At 63.2% G+C, this 18,819-nt stretch overlaps 1 protein-coding gene across 3 annotated transcripts; it reads left to right on the top strand.

Annotated features, from left to right (window-relative positions):
• Nucleotides 1-233: 233 nt before the first annotated feature.
• Nucleotides 234-17,190, top strand: GRIN2C (glutamate ionotropic receptor NMDA type subunit 2C). Of its 3 annotated transcripts, none has more exons than XM_072781498.1 (13): nucleotides 234-291; nucleotides 5,255-5,668; nucleotides 7,939-8,537; nucleotides 8,865-8,979; nucleotides 9,913-10,124; nucleotides 10,262-10,427; nucleotides 10,759-10,912; nucleotides 12,237-12,362; nucleotides 12,633-12,862; nucleotides 13,153-13,313; nucleotides 13,858-14,045; nucleotides 14,965-15,197; nucleotides 15,714-17,190. In XM_072781498.1, the coding sequence occupies exons 2-13, from the start codon at nucleotides 5,270-5,272 to the stop codon at nucleotides 16,794-16,796; spliced, it is 3,666 nt and encodes a 1,221-aa protein (XP_072637599.1). In that variant the 5' UTR covers nucleotides 234-291; nucleotides 5,255-5,269; the 3' UTR covers nucleotides 16,797-17,190. The 3 variants fall into 3 exon arrangements, with proteins under 3 accessions (XP_072637599.1, XP_072637598.1, XP_072637597.1); XM_072781497.1 differs by lacking the exon at nucleotides 234-291 and adding an exon at nucleotides 4,132-4,503; XM_072781496.1 differs by lacking the exon at nucleotides 234-291 and having other exon boundaries at nucleotides 4,132-5,668.
• The last annotated feature ends 1,629 nt before the right edge of the window (nucleotides 17,191-18,819 follow it).

The raw sequence follows: 18,819 nt of genomic DNA, 5'->3' as shown, positions 1-18,819 counted from the left end.
GCCGGCTGGCGAGCCCTGGGAGCCGGAGGCGGGGCGCGCTGCCCAGCCCCGGACGGAGCCGGGCGCCCAGCGGGCCCCGGGAGGGCGCGGGCGCAGGGGGCGGGGGCCGGGGCCGGGGGCCCTCCCTGCCGCCAGGCCGCGCCACGGACACGGGCCCCGCGTGGCCCGGGCTCCGGTGCCCGCCGAGCTAGGACGGAGCGCGCCAGCGCGGGGCCGAGGCGCCGGGACATGCGGCGCGCGGGAGGCGGCCGGCGCGGGCTCTCGGCGCGGGCGCAGCGCCCCTTCCCCCCGGTGAGCGGCGGGCGGCGGGCGGCGGGCGGGGGCGGGGGCGGCGGGCCGGGGACGCCAACTTAGCCGCCAACTTGGGGCTGGGCTCGGGCGCCGCGCGGGCAAGGACGGCGGAGGCAGACGCGGGAGTCCCGGGGGCGGTCTGGCCGGCGGGGGAGCCCGAGGAGGGGGCGGCCGGGGCCCCGCGACCCCCGGGGACCTGGCCTGGGACTCGGACCCGGGCGGGCGGAGAGGAGGCGAGGCCGGGAGGCCGAGGTGACGGGCGCGCGGCGGACGCGAGGGAAGGACGCGGGCGAGGCGCCCAAGACGTTCGCCTCCCGGGTCGCCGAGCCCTCCGGCTCCTCCTGGGGGGGGGGGGGGGCGGCGCCGCGGGGCAGGGGGCGGCGCGGGGACGCGGGAGTCTGGGCCGCGGGCCCCGCAACTGTTGCTGCTGGAAGCCGCTGGGCGGGGAGCTGGGCCGGGAGCCGGGGCTGCCGCTGCGCGCAGGGGGCTGGAGAGGGCCGGGGCGGAGAGGACCCAGGGGGCTGCCTCCCGAGGTTCGCCGAGCACCTTCTGCGCGCCTCTCCCTCGACACCCCCGCCCCTTCACACGCTGCGAGTCCCCCAGGTCCTTACATCCCCCCCGCCCCCGCCCCGGGCTCTCCTCCTGCTCCCCGGCCGGCCGGGCATAAGGCTCCCTCCCCTGACCTCAGGGAATCAGCCCCGGCTTCACGGGGTTTGGGGGGGGGGGTCTTCCCAAACGCGGACCCAACGCCCGGAGGACCCGGGCTCCGAGGGCGCAGAAGGAAGGCTGGGCGAAGAGCACCAGGGGGACCGTGAGCCCGGAGCGCTGGGCCCTGGCTGTCGCACCGGCGGGCAGCTGCGGCCCCCCCGGGGCTTCGACAAGGATCCCCGACGGCGGGGAAGGGGAACCCCGAGCCTCCTGCAGCGGAAGGCGCTGCGAGCCCAGGCTAGGAGGGCAGGGCTAGGGACTTGGGAAGGAGGGCATCAAGCGGCCGGAAAACCCCCGCGGTGCGCACCAAGACCCATCGGAAGGTCCTGCTGGGTGAGCGAAGCGAAGCGGGGATCCCAGCCCGGTTCTTGACACTCGCACCACTGATGCACCCGAGCACCCCCTTCCCCCCTGCTCGCCCGGCGGGACTTCTGGCTCGGGGTCCCCCAGGCCTCCCGCGGTGGTACCGCCCCGGCTCCGCCTCTGACCCGGGGCCACAGGGAAGTCGAGGAAGGCTCAGGCGCTGTCTTGGAGCCCGTCTAGTTTCCGGCTGCGCCAGTCGGTTTCAGGTCGGCCCCTAAACTCCGTACTAAGAATTTGGATAGGAGCGTGAGGGGACCCCGGTACCTGGAAACCAGACTTCTGGGTTCGCCCCAAGCCCCGGCGCCCCGCCCCGCCCGCAGCCCGGCCTGCCAGGCGAGCACGACCCCCTTCCCAGCCTGCGGAGCTCGCGGGCCGTGGGGGCGGGGGCCGGGAGCAGCCGACGCCTGCGGGGAGGGGGTGGGGTGCGGCCGCGCGGCGGGGGGCGCGGACGTGGTGCCCAGTTTGGCCGCCAGGAGGCGTGGCACGGGTCGCGGAGCCCGGAGTCGCCGCCGCCGCCGCCGCCGCCGCCGCCGCATCGCGAGTGTCCTTGAGCCGCGGGTGACGGTGGCTCTAGCCGCTCGCGCCCCGTCCTCCCGCGGGGGGAGCCTGATGCCACGTTCCCTATGAATTATTTATCGCCGGCCTAAAAATACCCCGAACTTCACAGCCCGAGTGTAAGAGATTCCTGCCAAGGGGAGGGGGCAGGGCGCCCCCCGGGGGGCCGGGGCGGAAACAGCGGGGGGGGGGGCGCGGGGAGTTCATCTTGGAGGGAGACTTCGGTGCCCGCGCCGGTGGGAGCGAGATGCAGGGCGGGCTTCTCCCCGACGCCTGGGTGCGGATGTTAGCTCAGCAGAAGTGATGGAGGGAGGGAAACCCGACGGCAAAGTCGAGGCCGCTCGCCAAAGGGCCGTGGACACAGCGGGCAGAGCAGCCTGGGCCCCTCGCTCCCCCGAAGCAGCGCAGCTGGTGGGTGGGCGCGTCCCTGGGGCCAAGGCTCGGGCCTGGGAGAGGGGGGAGCCACCAGCGTCCGGGGCGAGTGTGCACGTGCGCACATCCGCGCAGCCTGCGGGGGAGCCTGCCCCGGGATGAGGGAGGGGGCTGGGGCGCGGCGACGGGAGCTGCAAGCCCGCGGAGGTGCTGGGGAGCTCAAGGTGACGCCGCCGGGTGTCTCAGAGGCCTGACCACTGCCATCCTCCCCTGGGCCTTTTTGGGGTGCCAGTGTTCATTAACTTAGCCCGTTAGTGAAAGGTGGGATACCTTGAGAGGGTGGGCAGAGGTTCCTAAGCCAAAGTCAGGTGTGTGGCAGGGGCTGCATGGAGGGTGGCCAAATACCTGCCAGTCACTGAAGTGCCATAACTGGGAGCTTCTTGCTCCAGGAGAGGTGGGGAGGTGGGGTAGGAAGGAGGTGGCCTACAGCCCCACACAGACCCTATATCTTCTCACCCCCAAATGCCCAGAGGCTGGAGGGACTAGGGCAGGTGCCTGGTGGGAAAGGGATTTAGGTTGGGCTCTGGAATTTTGTTATGTAGACAAGAGAGAGGCCATGGGAAAGGGGCATTCCAGCCTCAGGGAACGACAGAGCAGAGACCCGGAGACGAGGATAGTGAGGGGCTGTCTAGCCAACAGACCCCCAGGAGTGTGGGAGGAGAGGAGAGGAGACAATGGATGGGTGTCGGGGTGTGCGGGGCTCAGGTCATGGGATGAAGGTGTCTAGGCTTCGTCTGTGGGCACCAGGGAGCAGCTGTGCTGTGTGGGCAGGGGTGCGGTGGCCAGAACAACGTTTTGGACCAGTGGGGCCAGAGGGGAGTGAGGTGGATGGGGGAGTGGAGACACTGGGGGGCCAGGGCTGAGAGTATGACCCTCCTGCCTTGTGGGGGAAGCCAGATGTCATGAGGGGATGAGGCTCTGGGGTCTGAGTCTTTTTGTATCTGCCCATTGCTGTTTGAAGCTCAGAGAGACTTGCCTGATGGGGCCTCTCCGTCCAGAGGTATTCTGTGATCACTCCTGGTGAGAGGTGTCACCTGCCTGGACTTCCTCTCCTTCTCAACCCCTATCCTAGAAGACATCTTCCCATCCAGGGAGTCTCTGGGGGTAGTGCCCCCTTGGGGGAATGCCTGGGTCCTACAACTAGAGTCATGTCCAAAAGAAGCAAAATGAGAGCTGTGTGTGTAATTGTAAATTTTCTAGTGGTCACATTAGAAAAAGTAAAAAGAAACAAGTGGAATTAGTCCTAGCGGTATATTTTGTTCAACTCAATGTATATAAACTACTATTTCAACCTGTAATCAATATAAAGAACATTAATGAGACACTTTACATTCTTTTTTTCATACTAAGTCTTTGATATACAGCATGTATTTTACTCTTAGAATAGTGGAGCCTTAGTTCAGACGAGCCACATTTCTGGTGCCTATAGTCACTTGTGACTGGTGGCTGCTGTTCTGGACAGCACAGATGTGAAGCTCAGAGCTGGGAGGCAGAGATGGGGGGCTTGGGGCTGCCCTGGGGATAGGGAACTACGGGGACTGGGCTATGGGCAGATATGGGCACAGAAAGGCCTTGCAAAGGGAGGAGCAAGCATGGTGGTGCCCTTCTTGGGGTCCCTGATTGGTGGTAGCTGAGGCTGGTTTAGGTTCCAGTACCAGACTCACGCATGTCTCTGGGCTGCCAGTCTGAGTCGCTGTACTATGAAACCATACCTGCGGTGGGGTGGGGGTGGGGGTGGGGGTGGGCATGGGGGGTGGGCGTGGGGGGGGGTGAGGGGCAAAGAAGATTTCAAGGGTACCAAAATGAGTATTCCCTCCCCTGCCAAAAATCTTGTCTTCTCAGCCTAAATTAAACCAGGTTCACCCTGGTCACCCTTTGGCTCTCTTGTTCAGAAGTTTTGCTGGGGATGTGATGAAGATGGAGAAGGTGGCATAGCTGTGGCCGATGGCCAGCGGGGAGGGAGAGCTGCGTCAGTGGGCACCACTCACTGGCTTGGCTGTTGGTTCCAGTCCAAAGCAATGATGTTTATTTAGCAGGGATACACGTCACGTCCTTGGGTTAGGTCAAAAAAATCTTGCACACCAGCGATGGCCTGGGGAAGCAGCTCATGTGTAAGACGCCTCAGGGTTTCAGGAGATCCTGAGTCCCGACCAGGTCAGTGGTGTCACACTCGGGCTGTGGAATGGCTGCTACCAGTTGAGGCCAAGGGGGAAGGGTGGGGATGTCTGGTGTCCAGGAGGGGGGGAGTCCTGTGGCAGGCAGGGCCACACAGAGCAGGGCCTTCGGCGATGTTAGATTCCATTTAGGATGGAGAATATGGAAGGCAGGGCAGGGAGTGTCACAGATGCTGCCTTCCTTCACCTGGACGTGCAGCTGTCACCTATAGGACAAGGATGCTGATAGCAGGGGGTAACCTCCTTGCCACTGCGTAGGAGGTAGGTCCTGTGATTATTGTGAGAAAACGTACCTCAATGGCTTCCCCAGCATCACACAGCTAGTGGCAGAGCTGGGACTTGAACTCAGGTCTGTCTGACTCAAATCCACGCACTTGGACACCAGACTAGCATTTTCAGTGTGCCTTTCTGGGGCAGAGCTCAGACAGAGGAGTTTCCAAAGGTCTGGCCTTTCCGGCACAACAGCAGAATGGAAGTAGTGAGCACCTCTGGGGACTCGCGTCCTTCCAGCCCCTGCCCCTCCAGGCGGCTCTGGGGACACTCAGCTAGACTGTCTCTTTCTCTTTATCTGTGTCTGGCTGTCCCTTCGTCTCTGCCTTTCTTTGTGGAATGAGATGTTCCCTCTTTTCTTTCCCTCGGGATGTGTGTCTCTGACGCCGGCCTTCACCTCCTGTCCACGTGCTCATCTTTTCTCTTTGTGCTTCTGTCTCCCTATCCGGATCTCTCTGCAGGACCCTCCGGTGGACATGGGTGGCGCTCTGGGGCCGGCCCTGCTGCTCACCTCACTCCTCGGTGCCTGGGCGGGGCTGGGCCCGGGGCAGGGTGAGCAGGCTGTGACCGTGGCCGTGGTGTTTGGCAGCTCGGGGCCGCCGCAGGCCCAGGCGCGCACCCGCCTCACCTCCCAGAGCTTCATGGACCTGCCTCTGGAGATCCAGCCGCTCACCGTGGGAGTCAACAACACCAACCCCAGCAGCCTCCTCACCCAGATCTGCGGACTCCTGGGTGCGGCCCGTGTCCACGGCATTGTCTTTGAGGACAACGTGGGTACCGAGGCGGTGGCCCAGATCCTGGACTTCATTTCCTCCCAGACCCACGTGCCCATCCTCAGCATCAGTGGGGGCTCTGCTGTGGTCCTCACCCCCAAGGTGCCTGTCCAAACCCCTGTCCCTTCATCCCTTGGGCCAGGAGCCAGGCTGGGGCTGCAGGAGCGGGACTGAGGCATGGCCAGGGAGAGACTTAGGTTCTGGGCAGCTGGGATTGGGTGGGACCAGCAGGGAGGTGGGGGCTGAGGGTGCAACATTGGCGGGGGAGTGGGAGTGGGGAGAAAGAAGGCCATGGAAACGATGTTCCTGTGTTCTAGAAGATAAATTTCCTGGGCTGCTTTCACTTTGTGTCTAGATGAATGGGTACAGGTGGTGAGCTCACCTCTGGCTTTGGTGGGCAGTCTCAGCCCCCCTTCCCTCTGCTTCTCTGGCCTTCCTTGGTTAAGCTCCAGACCCAGGAGCAGAGGGGGCCAAGCTGGGCAGAGGACCTGGTGCAGTTAATCTGCAGGGAGACCATTTGGTGGCAGGTCACTGTCCTGGGATGCCCTCACAGAGTTTGCATCACGTGGGGAGAGTGTTCTAAACACACATTCATCTGCAGTCATAGCTGGGACACGTACTCTGAAGGAAAAATGCAGGAGGGTCTTAGAGGGCCCCCGTGTGTGTAGGGGGTTGGGCGGAGACATTCTCTTAAGAAGTCATATTGAAGCTAAGGTCATGAGGATGAAGGAGAGTTGGCAACTTGTGTGTGTTTTGGGGGTGTGTGTGTGTGGAGTGGGAGACAGTGTTCCAGCTAGAGGCATCAGGGGGTATGAAGGCAGCAGGTAGAAGGAGCTGGGAGATTTTGAGAGAAGGCTGGAGAGGAAGGTGAGATCCTGAACACATAGAAAGATATTTGGGTTTTGTTCTAAGTAACTGGGGGAGCCCAAGAAGGTGCTGAGGGGACAAACCAATCTGATTTGCTTTTCTTTTATGATTATTTTTTATTATGGAGAAATTTGAGCAGACATAAAAAGCAGAAGAATATAAGGACCCCATGTACCATCCACCCCTGGCCAACCCTGCCCCATCCTTACCTCCACTCACTTCCCCCCTCTCCTGTGTCATTTTAAAAAAATATTTTACTTATTTACTATGAGAGACACAGAGAGAGGCAGAGACACAGGCAGAGGGAGGAGCAGGCTCCCTGCGGGGAGCCCGATGCGGGACTCGATCCCAGGACTCCAGGATCATGACCTGAGCGGAAGGCAGATGCTCAACCACTGAGCCACCCAGGTGCCCCTCTCCTGTGTCATTTTGAGGCAAAGCCCAGGCATCCTGTTGTCCCAACTAGAAATATTTCAGTATATACCTCTAATAGATAAAGGCTTAAAAACCAAACCACCATACACGATCACATCTAAAAAAATAAAAATTCCTTAGCATCATCAAACATCTGGGCAGTGTTCAAATTTTCCCATAGTTTCATAAACATCATACATGCTTATTTTTACGTTTGTTTGCTTGAATCAAGGAACAAATGAGGTTTCCACGTGGTGATCTGCGGATGTGGCTTCTGAGCCTCAATTTCTAGGATCCTCCTCCGTCTCTCTCTTTTTGTTGCAATTTGTTTGTTGAAGGAACTGGGTTACTTGTCCTGTAGGGTTGTCCCGGATTTGCTCTTTAAAAAGACTGGGACAGTCGCAGTGTGATGAAATCTTGGAGGACATGTAGGGGCGAGAGGCAGCCCACAGTTTAGGAGGGGAGGGCGCTAGCCTGGCTCCAGCGGGCAGGGCCCTGGGCATTCGTGATGATGGAGGCGGTGGAGAGGAGGAACTTTCTCATCTCCGGGGCTCCGTGGAGGGTGGTGTTTTCCCAGTTATCCTGGGGCCCCCGCGGAGCTCTCAGCACAGCGCTTCTCTGCCTTCACGGTGCTTTAGAAAAATACACGCGCCCAGGGGCCCACCTCTGAGATTCCAGTTCAGTGGGTCTGAGGGTCGGAGGCTTCCCAAACTAGAGGATTCAAGGATGAAACCGAAGAGCTTGTTAAAAATACAGATTCACGGGCGCCACCCCCAGGGGTTCTGACCCAGTGGGTGCGCGATGCGCCCGGGAATCTGCATTTATGTCCGACAAGCTCCGCGGGCTGCAGCTGCTGCAGCTGGTTTTTGATCCCGGCCTTGCCTGGGGGGGGGTGGGGGTGGCGGGGGGCGCTTGGGGTGATTCTCCACCCGCAGCAGGTTAGGAACCACGTCGGCGGCGCGAGGCAGGTGTTGCAGCGCAGGGGCCCGCGGGGCGTCTGGGGGCTGCGGGAGCGAGCGCAGCGGGGGCGCGCGGCGGGGCGGGGCGAGGGCGCCCCGACTCAGGCCCCGCCCCGCCCGCCCCGCCCCCAGGAGCCGGGCTCCGCCTTCCTGCAGCTGGGCGTGTCCCTGGAGCAGCAGCTGCAGGTGCTGTTCAAGGTGCTGGAGGAGTACGACTGGAGCGCGTTCGCCGTCATCACCAGCCTGCACCCCGGGCACGCGCTCTTCCTGGAGGGGGTGCGCGCCGCGGCCGACGCCAGCTACCTGAGCTGGCGGCTGCTGGACGTGCTCACCCTGGAGCTGGGCCCCGGCGGGCAGCGCGCACACACGCAGCGCCTGCTGCGCCAGCTCGACGCCCCGGTGCTGGTGGCCTACTGCTCGCGCGAGGAGGCCGAGGTGCTCTTCGCCGAGGCGGCGCAGGCCGGCCTGGTGGGGCCCGGACACGTGTGGCTGGTGCCCAGCCTGGCGCTGGGCAGCACCGACGCGCCCCCCGCCGCCTTCCCCGTGGGCCTCATCAGCGTCGTCACCGAGAGCTGGCGCCTCAGCCTCCGCCAGAAGGTCCGCGACGGCGTGGCCATCCTGGCCCTGGGCGCCCACGGCTACCAGCGGCAGCACGGCGCCCTGCCCTCCCCGGCCGGGGACTGCCGTGGCCACCCCGGGCCCGTCAGCCCTGCCCGGGAGGCCTTCTACAGGTGGGCACCTGCCCAGGGCCTGGGAGTGGGGGCGGGGACCGTCGCCCCGCTGGCCTCCCCTCCCGCTAGCTGTGAGCCTGGGTTGCCAAGGTGCCTCACCTCTCTGGGCTTAGTTTCCTCAACTGGAAACAAAAAAAGAAAAAAGCCGGGTGTGAAGGTGTGTCGAGGGTTGCAGAGGGTGTGTGTCAATACAGGGAACCAGAGCAATAAGGGCGCCGTGAGTGCTTCCTGGTGGTGGTGACGGAGGTGAGGCAGAAGGCGAGGGAGGCGGCCTCTGGTCCTGGGCAGGGCTGCGGGGACACCCCTGGTTTCTCTCCCCCATTGCAGGCACCTACTGAATGTCACCTGGGAGGGCCGAGACTTCTCCTTCAGCCCTGGTGGGTACCTGGTCCAGCCCACCATGGTTGTGATCGCCCTCAACCGCCACCGCCTCTGGGAGATGGTGAGAAGGGGGTGAGCCCAGGGTCCCTCGGTGCCGTCTCATGTTGTCCCCAGCCCCTCTTGTCCCACAGCTGAGCAGAGGGTCCCTTCTGTCCTTCATCCAGCCCCTCATCCCAGGTCTCAGCTGAAGCAACTGCACTGCACCAGGGTGGGTGAGGCACGTCTGCTCAGGGCTCCCAGGGCACCCTGGCCTCCCTCCACGGTAGAACTTGTCGGGCTCTCTCATCACACAGTCCTGCCCCTGGGGGATCTAACCCACAGCTATGCTGGCCGGCCAGACATGTAAACAAGTAGAATTTGGGGAGATCAGCAGGAGAGAGGCGTGCACAGCATTACGGGGGTACTGAGAAGGCCCAAAAATCGGTTCTGCCTTTAGAGGAGCAAACTGGGGAAGGATCCACAGAAGTTGGGACATTTGGGCTGCGCTGTGGAGGGTTGAGTAGGAGCCCATCAGGGAGGGATACCAGCCTGGTTTAGACAGAGGGGCAGAAGGGTTTGAGGCATTCTGAAGTGATGTGTTTGGGGGGTGTGGAGACTGAGGAAGAGCGGGGTGTGGTGGACTGGAGTGCAGGAGGTCTGGGGTACTGGGTGAAGAAGGACTTTATACTGAGGTCTGGGTGGGGGGTGAGGGTTGTGGTGACACAGGCTCAGGTCTGGGCTCCGGGATGATGCTGTGGGCCAGCAGCAAGTGTGGGGGCTGGATGGGAAAAGCATGGGGACCAGAGGCTGGGAGGAGGCTGCAGGGAGCCCTCCCTTCCTGTCCATGCCCAGTTCTTTGCCCCGACTCTCCTGGTCCCCAGATGCTCCTGCCCTGCTGTCCCCAGGTTAGGGAGGGGGATTCTTGGCCCTGGCAGGCCCCCACCAGAGGCCCCCACCTAGAGGGTGGGGGTATTGGGGGTGGAGGTCCCAGGCTGACGCTGGCCGCCCTTTGCAGGTGGGGCGCTGGGATCACGGCGTCCTGCACATGAAGTACCCGGTGTGGCCTCGCTATAGTGCGTCTCTGCAGCCTGTGGTGGACAGCCGGCACCTGACGGTGGCCACGCTGGAAGAGCGGCCCTTTGTCATTGTGGAGAGCCCGGACCCTGGCACGGGCGGCTGTGTGCCCAACACTGTGCCGTGCCGCAGGCAGAGCAACCACACCTTCAGGTCTGCGAGAACACACGGGAAGGCCCCGTGGGAGCTGCGTGCTGCCATGCGCTGGCAGGCGTATAGAGGGGTGGGGGCCACATGCCAAACCGGAGGAGCTGCTGGCCCTGACGTCTGCTCTGGTCTCTTGGTGGCAGCAGTGGTGACACGGCCCCCTACACCAAGCTGTGCTGTAAGGGCTTCTGCATTGACATCCTCAAGAAGCTGGCCAAGGTGGTCAAGTTCTCCTATGACCTGTACCTGGTGACCAATGGCAAGCATGGCAAGAGGGTTCGAGGCGTGTGGAATGGCATGATTGGGGAGGTAGGCCCACCCCCGAGGTCCACCTGAGCCCACCCCCCGTGCCCGCCCGCCACCCCAGGCCCCACGCATCACTCAGTCACCCCTTGATGTTCCTGTGCTGGGGGTCAGTCAGGGTGGGGCCTGGGCCCAGCTCCCAAGGCTCTCCCAGCTGGCAGGGAAAGTGGGCTGTCACCAGTAATGCTCCTTGGGGTCGTCCCTATTGCAAGTGGAGCTCTGAGGACCCCAGATGGCAACAGCCGACTAAGCCCCGGGGGTGCTGGGGGAGGCTGGGGAGGGTGCTCCAGCCTGTGGGACCCTTCCTCCAACCCGGCCCTGGCCCCCATCGTCCCAGGTGTACTACCAGCGGGCAGACATGGCCATCGGCTCCCTCACCATCAACGAGGAGCGCTCCGAGATCGTGGACTTCTCTGTGCCCTTCGTGGAGACGGGCATCAGCGTGATGGTGGCGCGCAGCAACGGCACCGTGTCCCCATCGGCCTTCCTGGGTGCGGCTCGGGGTGGGCAGGGAGGGCTCCAGAGTCTGAGGGCTGTGCCTGGAAATGGGGAGTTTGGGGTGGACCTCAGAGGGCCAGCACAGCAGCCATGGGTGCCTTGGAGTTTGGCCAGAGGCCTGAGCTGCAGGAGAGGGAAGAGGTGAAGCCCATGTTCCATTCTGAGTCCGAGTGTTGGGTAAGGAGGGTGGTGGGGCCATTGCGAGGGCAGGAAAGCCTGAAAGGCAGGCTGACTTCAGGAAGTGTCTCACCGGCTAGGACGCCCTGGGGGAGAAGCTTCACAGGCAGTTGGGGAGCCACCCCAGAGAGTGGGAAGTGGTGCTAGTTTGTGACCTGATTGGGAATTCAGCATTTGTGGGGCAGCCCCTTTCACTCTAGCTGCTGGGGATACAGCCATAGTCCTTGGGGTCACCAAGTGCCCTGCCAAGAGATCAATGGGACTTGTGGTGTGAGGTTTACAGAGAGCCATGAGGACAGGCAAGCCTCAGCCAGGAGCAGAGGAGAGAATCTCCTTCCTGCTAGGTGGCCTTGGACAAGTCACTGAACCTCTCTGAGCAGGGTTCCCCAGCCCTGTAGGAGACAACAAACCCCACCCTGCAGGATGGCCACTGCATCAAGGGACACAGTGTTTATGGCAGGAATGCCTCCTTGTTCATGGAGATGGAAGCCAGTGAGCAGACTGGTCAGAGAAGCTCAGTTGGTCTCCCCGCGTTTGGTGCTTCTGGGTCCTGTCAGTAGGATCAAGAGTGAAACTTAGCCTTAAAGACCCTGCCTGATTCCAGGCAGAGCAAGCAGCTCCTCAATGCTGGGCCAGGCAGGGCACTTCCAGAACAGGAGTATGGTTAGCGGTGCTGGCAGGTGAGGGAGGAGAGGGAATGAGAAAGTTGCCCTGGCCTTGTGGAATCCGGCCAGCTGGGGAGGAGGAGGGGAGGAGGGACGGAGCAGGTTGCAGGCTAGCGAATGGGACCCAGAGGAGAGAGCGCACGGGGTGTAAACTCTCTTTTTGAAAGGCAGTTGGGGGTGGGAATGGGATCCAGGGGAGATGTGCAGTCAAAGGGAGGTTTTCTGGGGTGGGGTGATGGGATCTTGTCCCAGGCCAAGGGGAGGGGGAAACTGAGAATGCTGGAGAGCTTGACCTCCCTGGGGTGTGTGAGGGGGGTCTCTCCTGGGGCTCTGCTGCTCTAAGAGTCAGGGACCCCCTTGGCTCAGTCCTTGGGGCTGATGGGCCCCATTCTGACCAAATGGATGCACCTGTCTTCACCCAGGGCTCTGGGAGGGATGGTAGTGAGGCCTCTGAGCTGCCTCCCTCTGTTCCCAGAGCCCTATAGCCCTTCGGTGTGGGTGATGATGTTTGTCATGTGTCTCACTGTGGTGGCCATCACGGTCTTCATGTTTGAGTACTTCAGCCCCGTCAGCTACAACCAGAACCTCACCAGTGGCAAGAGTAAGCTCTCAGCTGGACCTGGGAGAGGGAGCATCAGTGGAAGTGGGGTGGGGGTGGGGGGTGGTGCAGGGGCCCTTCGGAAAAAAGGAAAAAGGGCTGGATCCTGGGGGAGGTCTCTGGCTTCCGGACAACCTGCAGGGGCCAGTCAGATACACAAAAGAGAGAAACAAGGTGGGCTGGCTTGCCCTGGGGCTGGGGTGGCTGGGGAGGGGGCCCGCCCCAGGCACAGTGCAGACCTGAGTCCCTCTGTGCCCACGCTCTCACTCCCAGAGTCTGGGGGCCCATCCTTCACCATCGGCAAGTCTGTGTGGCTGCTGTGGGCGCTGGTCTTCAACAACTCAGTGCCCATCGAGAACCCCCGAGGCACCACCAGCAAGATCATGGTCCTGGTGTGGGCCTTCTTTGCCGTCATCTTCCTCGCCAGCTACACCGCCAACCTGGCCGCCTTCATGATCCAGGAGCAGTACATCGACACCGTGTCTGGCCTTAGTGATAAGAAGGTTCTGGGGACACGGCTAGTGGAGGGCAAGGGGTGCCGAGAGCAGGGGCAGGCCTGAGGGACCGGGGAGGGGGGATTTGAAATGGAGCAGGGAGCAGGAAGGCTCGGGTCCCCCGATGGAGTGGTGACTGACCCGGCCTCAATGTCACCATCCGTAAAACACAGGAGTGGCCTGGACCGTCCCCCGGACTCCGGTGTGCTCACTGTACAAGCGGGGGACAGGGGCGGGGAGTGTTGGTGCCTGGGGGGCTGGACAGAGGGTGATGGAGGGCGCCTGCCCTCTGCCCACAGTTTCAGCGGCCTCAGGATCAATACCCACCCTTCCGCTTTGGCACGGTGCCCAACGGCAGCACGGAGCGCAACATCCGCAGCAACTACCGAGACATGCACACCCACATGGTCAAGTTCAACCAGCGTTCGGTGGAAGACGCACTCACCAGCCTCAAGATGGGGTGGGTCCTCAGCTCTGCACCCACCCTCTGACTGTCCCTACATACATGTCTCCCTGATGACCAGCCGCAGCTCTGGTCCTTCCTGAGAGACGCAAGGGACTGGGGTCTTCCTGGGACGTTGAGGCTGGGGTGTCCCGTAGGGCTCCTGGGGAAGGGGGTAAGGTGGTCTTGGGACAGGGTCAAGTTTCAAACAGAACTAGATGCTCACCGTGTGGCCCAGAGACACAGCTGAGGTGTGGCCCAGGGTTCAGCCGTGGCCTGACGTAGTGGTTATGACTACTTAGGGTCCTCAGGGCGTGGAGGGGCTGGGCAGAGAGGGCATGTCCTCTGGGGTAGAGGGTTCCCTGGCCTCTCTGAGAGGAGGGCAGGTGGGATCCCTGAGCTGCAGGAAGGGTTCTTCTCTGAATCTGGGACCCAGGGGAACTGGAGAAGGCCCTGCTCACTCATCCCTCCTGGTTAGTGCTCTGCGGGCTCCTAGGGCCCAGATCCCTGTCAGGCCCCAGGTTCGGTGTCCCCACCTCACATGACCCTGGCCTGTCCCCAGGAAGCTGGACGCCTTCATCTATGATGCTGCCGTCCTCAACTACATGGCAGGCAAGGACGAGGGCTGCAAGCTGGTCACCATTGGCTCTGGCAAGGTCTTTGCCACCACTGGCTATGGCATCGCCATGCAGAAGGACTCCCATTGGAAACGGGCCATAGACCTGGCGCTCCTGCAGTTCCTGGGGGATGGTGGGTGCTGCCGCTGGGGGGGGGGGGGCTGGGATCCAGGGTGGGCCATGGAATCCTGGGGTGGGGGGACAGCCGCCTGATGGCTGTTCAGGATCTCCATTACTGTTCTCGGAGTCCCAGGGCCTATGGGCAGGAAGAGGTCTCTGGGAGTGAGAGCTGGGCCAGTGAATGAGGGTATTTGGAGGGACTGCATGAAGTCCTGGGGAAGAGGTGGGCTTGCCAGGAGGAGTGGGAGGTAGGACGACAGGAGAGTCTCTGAAGGGCCGGAAGAAGGGAGGAAGCTCAGGCCACACAGTGGGGCTTGTGGGGGAGCCTCAGATCCTTTCTTTTTCCTCTAGACCCCTGTCCCCACCATTTCCATCTTGGCATCACCTAGTGTAGAGCCAGCTACGGGCCTGCCCAGTCCCAGAGCCCGGGGCCCAGGCTTGCCTTGAACCAGGGGCTCAGATGTTTAAGCAGTCCTGCTGATCCTGCCCCCAAATCCAGAGGTTTCAGTGCGAGAAGATAAAACTGTGATTTTTCCATCAGTACCACGGAATGAGAATGATAGCAGTGAAAGTGCTGTCATGTCCTCAGGGGCTAGGTCTTTTGTCCCTGTGTGCCCAGCTCCGTGCCTGCATGTCGGTGACCAATAACTTTGCCCCAGTCACCCGCCGTCAGCAAACTTTTACTGGGCCTGTGCGGGGCGGGCCCGTCTAAGGGTAGCATCGCCTACCCCAGCTCCTACTCGGTTCTCCTTTCTTCCTGCTCATTGACACTCCCGACCCTCCCATCCTGCCCCCCGTTGGGCTAGATCCCTGTGTGGTCCTGCAAAGGGGTGGCACCCTGGCTCCAGACCTCTCCTTGCTCCAGGCTTGGGGGAGCCCTGGGAGGGTCTTTCCTGAGCCAGGGGTGTGTCCCTTGTCCCCACCCTTGCCAGGGGAGACGCAGAAGCTGGAGACAGTGTGGCTCTCGGGGATCTGCCAGAATGAGAAGAACGAGGTGATGAGCAGCAAGCTGGACATCGACAACATGGCTGGTGTCTTCTACATGCTGCTCGTGGCCATGGGGCTGGCCCTGCTGGTCTTCGCCTGGGAGCACCTGGTCTACTGGAAACTGCGCCACTCGGTGCCCAACACGTCCCGGCTGGACTTCCTGCTGGCCTTCAGCAGGGTGGGTGCCACCCCCCCACCCCCCAGGCAGGCCCCAGCTTTAGGGGCACCAACCCAGAGAAGTCAGAGCTGGCCATGGCCCCATTACCGAGGTAGAAAGTGAGGCCTGCGGGCATCACACAGCAGATGGGAAGCAGAGCCCCCTGCAGCAGGCCGGGCGGTGTCGGGAGCCAGGCTGACCCGGGCCGAACCCTCGCCGCTATTTACAAGCTGTGTTCCTCCAGGAGGAGAGCCTCTCAGGGCCTCCGACTGCCCTGGGAGGCGTGCTCGCAGTGGCACCAGGCAGGTGTGCTCGCAGTGGCACCGGGCAGGTGTGCTCGCAGCGGCACCGGGCAGGTGTGCTCATAGGGCATCGGGCAGGTGTGCTCACAGTGGCACCATGCGGGCTGCACGGGAGGCGCTTACCCAATGTCAGTTGCTCCCTGGGCCCTGGGGACACCTGGGCCGGGGCCTGGGCCGGAGGTGGGCGCCCGGAGGGGGGCTGGCCGCTCACGGCTGTCTCCTCCGGGCCGCCCAGGGCATCTACAGCTGCTTCAGCGGGGTGCAGAGCCTGGCCAGCCCCGCGCGGCCGCCCAGCCCGGACCTGACCGCCGGCTCGGCCCAGGCCAGCGTGCTCAAGATGCTGCAGGCGGCGCGCGACATGGTGACCACGGCGGGCGTGAGCAGCTCCCTGGACCGCGCGGCGCGCACCATTGAGAGCTGGGGCAGCGGCCGCCGCGCGCCCCCACCGCCCGCCTGCCCCGGCCCGCGGCCGCCCAGCCCCCGCCCGTCCCCCCAGCCCAGCCCCACGGGCTGGGGGCCGCCCGGCGGGGGCCGCGCCGCGCCGGGGGCCCGGGCCCCGCCGCCCGCGGGCCGCCCCCCGACGCCGCGGCCGTCGCTGCCCGACGTCTCCCGGGTGTCGGGCCCGGGGGCCCGGGAGGCGCGGCGGCAGGTGCGCGCGGGGCGCGGCGGGCGGCACCTGGCGGCCTCCGAGCGGCGCGCGCTCCCAGAGCGCCCCCTGTCGCCCGAGCGCTGCCACTACAGCTCCTTCCCTCGGGCCGACCGGTCGGGGCGCCCCTTCCTGCCGCTCTTCCCGGAGCCCCCGGAGCCGGAGGACCTGCCGCTGCTCGGGCCGGAGCAGCTGGCGCGGCGGGAGGCCCTGCTGCGCGCCGCCTGGGCCCGGGGCCCGCGCCCGCGCCACGCCTCCCTGCCCAGCTCGGTGGCCGAGGCCTTCGCCCGGCCCCGGTCGCTGCCCGCGGGGTGTGGCCGCCCGGCCTGCGGGCACTGGGCGCCGGCGCCGTCCTACCGGGAGGCCTGCCGGGCGGGTGTGTGGGCCAGGGTCCCCGCCTGGCACAGACAGCACGCCTGCCTGCACGCCCACGCCCACCTGCCGCTTTGCTGGGGGGCTGTGTGCCCCCCCCTGCCCCCCTGTGCCAGCCACGGCCCCTGGCTCCCTGGGGCCTGGGGGCCTCCGGGGCGCAGGGGCAGGACCCTGGGGCTGAGCACAGGCTACAGGGACAGTGCGGGGCTGGAGGAGGTCAGCAGGGCGGCCTGCGGGACACACAGCTTCCCCGGACCCTGTACGTGGAGGCGGATCTCCAGCCTGGAGTCAGAAGTGTGAGGGGTCAGCTACTCTGGCTCCGGTCGGCTGGGTGCCCGCCTGGCGCCGTCAGGGTCAGTGGCGGCAGCTCTCTTGGGCGTTTCTGGCTTCTGCCTGGAGATCAGGGCTGTGGGCCCCCAGTGACAGAGGTCCAACGTGGTCAGTTCAGTGACCTCGGCAGTCTCAGGTCCTGGAGGGGGCTGGGTGGGCTCTTGCTGTCCTCTCACGCAAAGTCCTTCCCACGTGTCCTGGAGTCACCGGGAGCAATGGGGTCTCCCTGCCCTGCCGTTAGCTAGTTCCCCGTCCTGACTGCCAGGGGGCCTGGCGTGGGAGCACGGAGGCCTGTCCCACTCCTTGCTCCCCCTGTCTGGAGTCTCTCCTAAGAGCACTGGGGCATTAAACAAATCTTTTACAACCCACTGGTCCTGGCTGCCTCATTCTGCACCCCTGTAGGGGGCACACCACAGCCTGTAGGCGACAGGAGCACCTTGAGGGGACCCGGGCAGGGTGTCTGTCCAGAGGTGGGCAGCTCCTTCTAGGCAGTGTCTGGGAGAGGAGGCTGAGAAAGGGCTCTGGGCAGCAGAAGCCACTTGGTATTCAGTGCCAGCTCCTACCCACCCTGGCACTGGATGTGACAAATGTGCTCAGCATGGGGGCTCGGGTGGTGACGGATGGAGTTCATCCTTCAATCTCCTTGAAAAGAGAGGCTCATGCCAGGGGCTGTGGGTGTCCCGCCTTGCCAGGGGCCCCCCGGGAGCGTGACAGCTCACTGGTGGAAATGCAGAGGGAGGTCTGCTGGGGCGGGGGCGGGGCACGGGGCTCTCCTGGGCCCTGGCATATTCTCTCTGTGGGGACTGCGTGGGGCTCCGGATGCCTGGCACAGGCAGCTTCTGAGACCAGACGCCGCTCAGCCTTGCTGGTGCCCGGACTCGTGAGGGTCAGAGCCCCAGGCCAGAGAATCTGCCGGCGAGCTCAGGCCTTCACCCTCCCTTGGGGCTACCCACCCCACCCCACCCCACCCCAGCTCCTTTCTCTGTCACATGTCCAGGACCATCTAGAAGGATGGCCCTTGCTTAGGATTTTCAGTGCTGTCACATCCGTGGTTGTGTGCAGCAAGCACTCGCGCTCCCACCCACTCCACAAGCGGTACGATTGGTGCCGTCAGACCTCGTCTGGGTGTCCTTGACAAGTTGGGTGAGGCAGGGCAGAAGTGACCTCCACGTAACAGGGAGGAGCCGGGGAGGCCAGTGCTGAAGGTCAGCACCCCGGCCCTTGCCCACACAGCTCCGGCTGGGCCTGCCTTGGGGCACTCTGCTACTGGGGTGGAGCCATGAAAACTGGAAGTTTTTTTGTTTGGTTTTAGGGGTGAGAGCAGCTGCAATGGTGGAGAGGGAGGAAATCCTTTTTTTTTTTTTTTTTTAAGATTTTATTTATTCATTTGAGAGAGAGAGAGAACCCGAGCAGGAAAGAGAGGGAGAAACAGACTCCCTGCTGAGCCAGGAGCCCAACACAGGTTTTGATTCCGGGACATGGAGATCATGATCTGAGTTGAAGGCAGACACTTAACCATCTGAGCAAGGCCGGTGCCCCAGAACTTTTTTTTTTTTTTTTTTTTTTAAGATTTATTAGATTAGAGAGAGAGAGATCAGAGAGAGGCAGAGAGAGAGAAACTTTAGCAGACTCTTCCCTGAGTGCAGAGCCTGATGCGGGGCTCGATCTCCTGGCCCTGAGATGACCTGAGCTGAAACCAAGACTGAGAGGCTTAACCAACTGTGCCACCCAGGCGCCCCTGGAGTGGGGGGAACTTCTAACACTGCTCTGTGCCTGACTGGAGAGCTGGACTATGCCAGGAATGCGTGGCCCCAGCCCATTACAGTCAATGTCCTCTGCCCTATGGATTTTCACGGAGCCAGGTCTCAGCCACAGGTGGTAATGTGGGTCTAGGTGAGTGCACGAGGCCAGTACCTTGGGAGGGAGTTGACCTTGACAACAACTACAGGTGGTGAGAGAGTTAACTGTTGGCCGCCAGCCCCTGGACCTGACC

The sequence above is a fragment of the Canis lupus genome, chromosome 16 (assembly GCF_048164855.1).
Source record: "Canis lupus baileyi chromosome 16, mCanLup2.hap1, whole genome shotgun sequence".
Classification (NCBI taxonomy): Eukaryota; Metazoa; Chordata; class Mammalia; order Carnivora; family Canidae; genus Canis; species Canis lupus.
This window is presented reverse-complemented; position numbering and strand designations above follow the sequence as displayed.